The 10701-nt window shown below is 41.6% G+C and overlaps 1 protein-coding gene across 1 annotated transcript in view; it reads right to left on the reverse strand.

Moving 5' to 3' along the window:
• Nucleotides 1-10701, reverse strand: part of SLCO2B1 (solute carrier organic anion transporter family member 2B1) — a 149541-nt gene that overhangs the window by 83188 nt on the left and 55652 nt on the right. The window contains exons 4-5 of the mRNA XM_063950909.1: nucleotides 1159-1321; nucleotides 830-1051 (exon numbers count right to left, since the gene is read on the reverse strand). Coding sequence (XP_063806979.1) covers nucleotides 830-1051; nucleotides 1159-1321 — 385 coding nt within the window. The remainder of the gene's footprint in view (nucleotides 1-829; nucleotides 1052-1158; nucleotides 1322-10701) is intronic.

Consider the following 10701-nt stretch of genomic DNA (forward strand, 5'->3'; position numbering starts at 1 on the left):
ATTAACCAACCAACCCACCATCCAACTAACCAACCCACCCACCAACCAACTAACCAACCCAAACGCCAACCAACTGACCAACCCACCATCCAACTAACCAACCAACCCACCCACCATCCAACTAACCAACCCACCCGCCAACCAACTAACTAACCCAAACGCCAACCAACCAACCAACCCACCCACCCTCCAACTAACCAATCCACCTGCCAGCCAACTAACCAACCCACCCACCATCCAACTAACAAACCAACCGGCCATCCAACTAACCAACCAACCCACCATCCAACTAACCAACCCACCCGCCAACCAACTAACTAACCCAAACGCCAACCAACTAACCAACCCACCCACCCTCCAACTAACCAATCCACCTGCCAGCCAACTAACCAACCCACCCACCATCCAACTAACAAACCAACCCGCCATCCAACTAACCAATCCACCCACCAACCAACTAACCAACCCACCTGCCATCCAACTAACCAATCAACTCACCAACCAACTAACCAACCCACCAACCAACCAACCAACCAACCAACCAAAAATGTCCCCAAATTTGGATAAATTTAGTTCTATTTAAGTTAAACATTTTAACCTGAATAAGTCCTATACAGTAACAGACAATTGTGTGACAGAGATGCAGCCATTCTTGTCTTCGCAATCGCAAAAAGTGTGCAGGTGAACACACGTGCGCACCGATAAGGAATTCACATGCTGGCATGAACAGTCACATGCCGCATGGGTGCGCACATGCGTACGCATTGCGGTGAAGATGAGAATGGCTACACCTGTACATCCAATTCCCTCTGCTTTCGGCCAATCTCACCTATATAGAGAGGGGAGTTTTTCTTGCTGGCAAAATCGTCAATGTAAGATATGCCGAAGGGCTGGATGGGCACACCGCCAACGCCAAGCAGGAACTGCCCGATGAAGAGTATAAACAAAACCTGGTTGTTCTCCTTCCCCGTCTGCGTCACGCACTGGCTGTCGCTCTCACTCTGCCCAGACAGGCTGGGCTGGCAGATATCCGTAGCGTTGCTGTATACGCCTGGAATAGATAGAGGGAGAGTGAAACCGGGGCTGTGATATCAGGGCGTACAACACAATATGGGGGGATCCTCATCCCAGTCTCAATCACACAAGTCAGGAACTTACTGGCAACTGATTTGTCGTATTCGTACGGTCCCATAATGAAGTGAGGCAGACACATGGTGATGCCGGCCACACACACAACCAAAGCGCCACAGCCGATGAATCGCGGTCGGTGAACGCGGCTGCCGAAGTAGCTGACAAACACGATTAGCAGTGTGTTCCCGATCTGGAAGCAGAAGTATTAATAAGAGCCTGCAAGGCAACTAAAACAGTGGTGGGGTACCTGCGGCCCTCCAGCTGTGGTTGAACTACACATCCCAGCATGCCCTGCAACAGTTTTAGCATGGCCAAATAGTAAAACTCAGAATATGGATATCCACATATAGCGGTTTCTTTAAAATAGACGTGTAGAAACTTCTCTCCAAAAATTTATTTATTAGACAATTAGACAAAATAAAAATGTTTCCTTTAAAAAAATCCCACAAACTGGTATAGTCAAATAATGTGGGTCAGATGTAAAATGACTATCATGGGTGAATTCCGGACTAACACCCATGTACCACAAATATGCTATACCTTAGGAATTGCGAAGGTAAGAGAAAAATCGGTAGAACACGAATGGATCACTGTCTGGAAGCACCAACGCCATTTCGACACAAGGTCTTTTTCAAGGTGTATGTCCAGACAGTGGAAGACAGGATATTTATACCATAAAACAGGAAGTAGCAGGGGAACGTGGGTAAACATCTTACAATAACCAATAAGGCTCCAATATATCATTATATCCCACAAGTAAACATATATCTCATGTTTAAAAAACATACATTGTTAAATCTTAATCATTCTGTTATTTTTAAAAGTGCACAGGGGGACAGTGGCATTATCGCCGCACTTCCGCGTTCCAATATGCGTTTCACGAAACCGGAAGTGCCGCGCCAACATACCGACTCATGTCCCTCCTAACATCAAATCTCAATAAAGACTGTACTAATTTTCCAGGTGCCCTTTTAATATGTATATAGGGAGCGGACACATTGTGGGAACAGGTAGTGGCACAATCGCGGTTCCGCGCACTTCCGCATTCCAGCTTGCGTTCCACACAACTGGAAGTGCGCCGTGACAGCGTCACGCTGGATCCTCTCTGACTTACTGGGTCTTACTACAACGATATGAATAAATATAGTGTACACTCTGAACCCGGAAGTGTGCGTTCCACGGGTTCAAACATTGTAGGATAGTAAATCAAAAAGTATTAGCCTAATACAAATAACAAATATAAAATGTTAAAACAACATTTCTCCAGGATATCCCTATACAGATTGCTCCGTAGAGAAAAATTCATAGTCATCGCAGCAAATCTGTATAAATTGAAGGTGCGAGTAAGGAGATAAATAATATCTCCCCACACAGAACATCACTATAAAAATCTTTACCAGGATAATTGACAGTTGTTTCACATAAACCATTTTAGCTCAAAATCTGAGTTCAAACCCCCAGGGGAGAGGGTATTCAACTTAAAAATCCAGTGCATCTCAGCCTTAGCGAGATTAGTCTCCACATCCCTATCCCTCCAGTTGGATCTAATCTGTTGGATACCCATGAACCATGATATTTTAGAGGTTGAGCAGTTATGTTTTTTAAAAAAATGTTCGGAAAGAGAGTGTGTCTGCAGACCTTTTTTTACATTACGTATGTGTTCTGCTATTCTAGTTTTAAGTGATCTACTAGTCCTACCTACATAAAGTAGACCACAGTCACATTTAATTAAATACACAACATTTGTTGTGTGACAAGTAATGAAGGAGTTAATTTTATATTCAATATTATTGACTGTAAAGTTTGTTATTTTGGAAGTTTCTGCTGGTATGGTATGGCATGCTGTACATGTGCCGCACCTGTGAAACCCTTTTGTACATATAGGATTGAAGGAATCAACAGGTAAAGCACTTTTTACCAAGGCACTTTTAAGATTTCTTCCTATCCTGTAAATGAATTTGGGTTGAGCGGGAATAATTTCTTTCAGAACTGGATCTCTTAATAGAAGATGCCAGTGTTGTCGAATGATGTGCTCTTGTTTTTTATAGTCCGCTCCGAACTCTGAGATGAAGGCCCATTCAGCCTGATTAGGCTTTGTCTTAATATTTTCCTTTTTTAGAATGTCTTTTCTGTCCATACCTTCAACCTCTTCCTCTGCTTTTTCAAGGAGTTCCAAATTGTAACCCTTTTTCAGAAATTTGCTCTTCATGGCTTTCTTCTGGGTTTGATAGTGATGGTTCTCGCTACAGTTCCTCTTTAGCCTCAGGAATTGTCCTTTCGGAATACCCCTTAGCCAATGTGGGTGATGTTGGCTCGTGAATGGAATAAAACTGTTAGAGTAGGTGGGTTTGGTATACCCCTTAGTGTGTATAATATTATCCTTAATATATACAGTCAAATCAAGAAAATGTATTTCTTCTTGACTTATATTGTATGTCAATTTTATATTCTTATCGTTAGAGTTTAGATGAGAGCAAAAATCCTCCAAATTATGGCGTTCTCCTTTCCACACAAAAATGATATCATCTATATACCTGTACCATGACACCAAGTCCGCACCAGCCAATGTGTGGTTCCACACATGCTCTTCCTCCAATCTTGACATGAAGAGGTTTGCATAGCTTGGTGCGAACTTAGTGCCCATAGCCGTTCCTACTTTTTGCAGAAAATAATCTCCATTGAAAAAGAAGAAATTATTCTCAAGTACAAATTGAATACTTTCTAAAATGAATTCAATTTTCTCTATATCTATCTCTGATTTTTCTAAGTGCCACTTTACTGCACTTAGACCATCTTTATGGTCAATAATAGTGTACAGTGATGTGACATCAGCTGCCACCATAAAGCCCCTTGTCGCCATTCCACTTCTGCTAGTTTATTGATGGTCTCCGTTGTATCCTTTAGGTGGGATTTTCCCTTAACTACTAGCGGTTGTAGATAGAAATCTATAATTTCAGATAGGTTTGTGGTCAGGCTCCCTACGCCTGAAATTATTGGGCGCCCCGGAAGTTGTGTTGGATTTTTATGAACCTTCGGTAAAGTATAGATTGTTGGGGTTTTTGGATGCTCAATATTTAGAAAACCGATTTTTTTTTTGTTATTGTGCCTTTCTCCAGGTATTTCGTGATGAATTTTAAATAGTTGTTCTTAATTTTAACTGTCGGATCAGATTTCAGTTTTTGATAAGTACCGTTTGCATTTAATTGTGTCGTGATTTCTTTAATGTAATCAGCTTCATCTTGAACTGTTATCCCACCACCCTTATCACAAGGTTTTATTACTATGTTCTTATCCCTCTGGAGAGTTTTTATAGCTAACCTCTCTTTTTTAGTGATGTTGTGTTTCTGATGGGACTTTCTTGTGATTTGTGATGTTTTCATTTTCTGGAAATCTTCCACCACAGATTTGGTGAAGCTTTCTACCATACATCCTTTAACATGGAATGGAAAAAAGGTGGATCTCTTTTTAAAAGGAGTACTTCCCAATGTATCTATATCTGGGGTCTTTGTTTCGGTATTGATGGCAAAAAACTTTTTTAAAGTAAGTTTTCCTGGAAAATTTCTGTACATCAATATGGGCATTGAACGCATCCGTGATATAGGAAAAGAAATACCCTAAGGTATTACTACTCCCAGGCGCTTGATGCGAGGTTCACCACAGCAGCTGTATATAAACAGGGGACCAAGCCCCCGTTGAACATTTCCATTGGATACAAGGACATTCCTATTTCACCGTGGAAAGTCACCATTCACCACCCGCCGAGGAACAGCATTCTTGCGGACGCAGATTCGCCTAATTGCCTCGAGACACGCTGGTGGTAACCATCTATTCGACGAATAGGACATTGAACCTTACTAACCAAGGGGACTCTCATAGGAACAGGTCCATTCTTGCTAAATTTTCCAACAGGATGATACACCATTGGGAGTTACACAATTTCTTTCATTTAAGTGTTTTTATGTGGTATTATTCACTAATGTGCATTGCATTTTTAACTTTACTCCTACAATAAATTGTGATTTAATTGTGACACACCTTTGCATTTGTGACCAATAAGCGCTAATATCTTTCCTATTGTTCATATTGAACGCATCCGTGGTTGAAGTGGGGGCGAATTTAAGGCCTTTCTGTAGAATACGTTCTTCATCTTTCGTTAACTCACATGAGCTTAGATTAAATATCTAAAATGATAGATTTCTATCTACAACCGCTAGTAGTTAAGGGAAAATCCCACCTAAAGGATACAACGGAGACCATCAATAAACTAGCAGAAGTGGAATGGCGACAAGGGGCTTTTTTGGTGGCAGCTGATGTCACATCACTGTACACTATTATTGACCATAAAGATGGTCTAAGTGCAGTAAAGTGGCACTTAGAAAAATCAGAGTTAGATATAGAGAAAATTGAATTCATTTTAGAAAGTATTCAATTTGTACTTGAGAATAATTTCTTCTTTTTCAATGGAGATTATTTTTTGCAAAAAGTAGGAACGGCTATGGGCACCAAGTTCGCACCAAGCTATGCAAACCTCTTCATGTCAAGATGGGAGGAAGAGCATGTGTGGAACCACACATTGGCTGGTGCGGACTTGGTGTCATGGTACAGGTATATAGATGATATCATTTTTGTATGGAAAGGAGAACGCCATAATTTGGAGGATTTTTGCTCTCATCTAAACTCTAACGATAAGAATATAAAATTGACATACAATATAAGTCTAGATGAAATAAATTTTCTTTATTTGACTGTATATATTAAGGATAATATTATACACACTAAGGGGTATACCAAACCCACCTACTCTAACAGTTTTATTCCATTCACGAGCCAACATCACCTGCATTGGCTAAGGGGTATTCCGAAAGGACAATTCCTGAGGCTAAAGAGGAACTGTAGCGAGAACCATCACTATCAAACCCAGAAGAAAGCCATGAAGAGCAAATTTCTGAAAAAGGGTTACAATTTGGAACTCCTTGAAAAAGCAGAGGAAGAGGTTGAAGGTATGGACAGAAAAGACATTCTAAAAAAGGAAAATATTAAGACAAAGCCTAATCAGGCTGAATGGGCCTTCATCTCAGAGTTCGGAGCGGACTATATAAAAAACAAGAGCACATCATTCGACAACACTGGCATCTTCTATTAAGAGATCCAGTTCTGAAAGAAATTATTCCCGCTCAACCCAAATTAATTTACAGGAAAGGAAGAAATCTTAAAAGTGCCTTGGTAAAAAGTGCTTTATCTGTTGATTCCTTCAATCCTATACGTACAAAAGGGTTTCACAGGTGCGGCACATGTATAGCATGCCGTACCATACCAGCAGAAACTTCCAAAATAACAAATTTTACAGTCAATAATATTGAATATAAAATTAACTCCTTCATTACCTGTCACACAACAAATGTTGTGTATTTAATTAAATGTGACTGTGGTCTACTTTATGTAGGTAGGACTAGTAGATCACTTAAAACTAGAATAGCAGAACACATACGTAATGTAAAAAAAGGTCTGCAGACACACTCTCTTTCCGAACATTTTTTTAAAAAACATAACTGCTCAACCTCTAAAATATCATGGTTCATGGGTATCCAACAGATTAGATCCAACTGGAGGGATAGGGATGTGGAGACTAATCTCGCTAAGGCTGAGATGCACTGGATTTTTAAGTTGAATACCCTCTCCCCTGGGGGTTTGAACTCAGATTTTGAGCTAAAATGGTTTATGTGAAACAACTGTCAATTATCCTGGTAAAGATTTTTATAGTGATGTTCTGTGTGGGGAGATATTATTTATCTCCTTACTCGCACCTTCAATTTATACAGATTTGCTGCGATGACTATGAATTTTTCTCTACGGAGCAATCTGTATAGGGATATCCTGGAGAAATGTTGTTTTAACATTTTATATTTGTTATTTGTATTAGGCTAATACTTTTTGATTTACTATCCTACAATGTTTGAACCCGTGGAACGCACACTTCCGGGTTCAGAGTGTACACTATATTTATTCATATCATTGTAGTAAGACCCTGTAAGTCAGAGAGGATCCAGCGTGACGCTGTCACGGCGCACTTCCGGTTGCGTGGAACGCAAGCTGGAACGCGGAAGTGCGCGGAACCGCGATTGTGCCACTACCTGTTCCCACAATGTGTCCTCTCCCTATATACATATTAGCAGGGCACCTGGAAAATTAGTACAGTCTTTACTGAGATTTGATGTTAGGAGGGACATGAGTCGGTATGTTGGCGCGGCACTTCCGGTTTCGTGAAACGCATATTGAAACGCGGAAGTGCGGCGATAATGCCACTGTCCCCCTGTGCACTTTTAAAAATAACAGAATGATTAAGATTTAACAATGTATGTTTTTTAAACATGAGATATATGTTTACTTGTGGGATATAATGATATATTGGAGCCTTATTGGTTATTGTAAGATGTTTACCCACGTTCCCCTGCTACTTCCTGTTTTATGGTATAAATATCCTGTCTTCCACTGTCTGGACATACACCTTGAAAAAGACCTTGTGTGGAAACGGCGTTGGTGCTTCCAGACAGTGATCCATTCGTGTTCTACCGATTTTTCTTTTACCTTGGCAATTCCTAAGGTATAGCATATTTGTGGTACATGGGTGTTAGTCCGGAATTCACCCATGATAGTCATTTTACATCTGACCCACATTATTTGACTATACCAGTTTGTAGAATTTTTCAATGGAAACATTTTTATTATGTCTAATTGTCTAATAAATTAATTTTTGGAGAGAAGTTTCTACACGTCTATTTTAAAGAAACCGCTATATGTGGATATCCATATACTGAGAACGTGAGTGTGGTACGTTCAATTGAACGGAATTAAATCCTGCTTTGTTAAGAAATATAAAAGATACCTTGATATGTATGGTGCTTTATATCTTTAAGTGAGTTCTGGTACGTCCACTTTGATATGAAGAGGTGGTGAGGAACTGTCCCTTTCTCCACTATCAAGATTTCCACTACATAGGGCTCTGTCTCTTCCTGAAGAATTCACGGGACTATTTTATTATTTTATTATCACATTGTGGCAAACAATACCACACATTTTGTGTTTTTGTTGTTTTCTTCATGCATGTAACATCTGAGAGTTGTTGAACTGACAAAAGAAAGAATCACCTCTGACATTGGAGAAAGAGAATTTCACAGAGAACTCATGTGATGTATATTTAATTTCTCGATATTGATTTATTGTGTTCAGTAGCGCCTTTGATCTCTCCTCACCACATATTTGTTCCCTACCATTTTGTGTGATCTGAGGGTGGGCGGATCACAAGAGGAGTGAGATTGGGCAGATACTTAGATAGATACTGCGCCAGAATACAGTACACACACTTTAAGCTTTAAATAGTAAAACTGTAGCAAGGCCTGCTGGTATGTGTAGTTCACCAACAGCTGGAGGGCCAAAGTTTCCCCACCCCTAATCTAAAAGAACACTCCGGCCGTTGCAGAGGATGCAGCAGTGGGTCACTTGCGACACCATTGGCCGGCAGAGTGACCCAAGAGGTCACGCAAGCCGGTCGTCGCAACTCCCTCCAAGAGGCTGGGAAATCTCCATTGGAGGACAGAAACCCCGGCCTTGGCACTCCCACAAAATGGAGGTGACACGCCTCCATTTTGTGTAATGGCTGCCGTCGCCACACTCTCTCCGCTCCCAGATGGCTGCAGACTGCCAGTCACTTGACATCAACAGTTCTGCTTCCAATGATGCAGAAATGGTATTACATATGAGCAGTATGGGGGTCTGACACATGCGCAAAGCACTGATCCCTATCATTATATGATTACCCCTCTGGCTCTGATCCCTATCATTATATGATTACCCCTCTGGCTGGTGATCCCTATGATTATATGATTACCTGTCTGGCTCTGATCCCTATCATTATATGATTACCCCTCTGGCTCTGATCCCAATCATTATATTATTACCCCTCTGGCTGGTGATCCCTATCATTATATGATTACCCCTCTGGCTCTGATCCCTATCATTATAAGATTACGCCCCTGGCTCTGATCCCTATCATTATATGATTACCCCTCTGTCTGTGATTCCTATCATTATATGATTACCCCTCTGGCTGGTGATCCCTATCATTATATGATTACCCCTCTGGCTGGTGATCCCTATCATTATATGATTACCCCTCTGGCTGGTGATCCCTATCATTATATGATTATCCCTCTGGCTGGTGATCCCTATCATTATATGATTACCCCTCTGGCTCTGATCCCTATCATTATATGATTACCCCTCTGGCTCTGATCCCTATCATTATATGATTACCCCTCTGGCTGGTGATCCCTATCATTATATGATTACCCCTCTGGCTGGTGATCCCTATCATTATATGATTACCCCTCTGACTCTGATCCCTATCATTATATGATTACCCCTCTGGCTCTGATCCCTATCATTATATGATTACCCCTCTGGATGGTGATCCCTATCATTATATGATTACCCCTCTGGCTGGTGATCCCTATCATTATATGAATACCCCTCTGGCTGGTGATCCCTATCATTATATGATTACCCCTCTGGCTCTGATCTCTATCATTATATGATTACCCCTCTGGCTCTGATCCCTATCATTATATGATTACCCCTCTGGCTGGTGATCCCTATCATTATATGATTACCCCTCCGGCTCTGATCCCTATCATTATATGATTACCCCTCTGGCTCTGATCCCTATCATTATATGATTATCTCTCTGGCTCTGATTCCTATCATTATATGATTACCCCTCTGGCTCTGATCCCTATCATTATATGATTACCCCTCCGGCTCTGATCCCTATCATTATATGATTACCCCTCTGGCTCTGATCCCTATCATTATATGATTACCCCTCTGGCTCTGATCCCTGTCATTATATGATTACCCCTCTGCTGGTGATCCCTATCATTATATGATTACCCCTCTGGCTCTGATCCCTATCATTATATGATTACCTCTCTGGCTCTGATCCCTATCATTATATGATTACCCCTCTGGCTCTGATCCCTATCATTATATGATTACCCCTCTGGCTCTGATCCCTATCATTATATGATTACCCCTTTGGCTCTGATCCCTATCATTATATGATTACCCCTCTGGCTGGTGATCCCTATAATTATATGATTACCCCTCTGGCTCTGATCCCTCAGCTACACAGACATTGCGCATACCTCCCAACTGTCCCAATTTTCGCAGGACAGTCCTACCCACAGGCTGCAGTGTTCCACGGTGGAGGGGGACAGTTGAGAGCTCCTGACAGTCACGGCTCTGACTAGCAGAGCAGCGGTGAATAGACGCCGTACGCATGCGCACAGCGTCTATTCACGGGAGTCAGAGGGAGAGGAGGCATGCCAGCAGCTCACAGAGTGCTTGCCATGCCCCTATAGTGACAGAAAATGGGGGCGTGACTCGCGATTACACCACTACCGCAAAGCCACGCCCTATTTTGGGCCGGGCGTGGCTTTGTCGCACCATGGTGTCCCTCGTACTCTCCCAATGTTGGGAGGTATGCATTGTGACTGATTCATGTTTTGAACAGTA

The sequence above is a fragment of the Pseudophryne corroboree genome, chromosome 2, assembly GCF_028390025.1.
Source record: "Pseudophryne corroboree isolate aPseCor3 chromosome 2, aPseCor3.hap2, whole genome shotgun sequence".
Lineage (NCBI taxonomy): Eukaryota > Metazoa > Chordata > Amphibia > Anura > Myobatrachidae > Pseudophryne > Pseudophryne corroboree.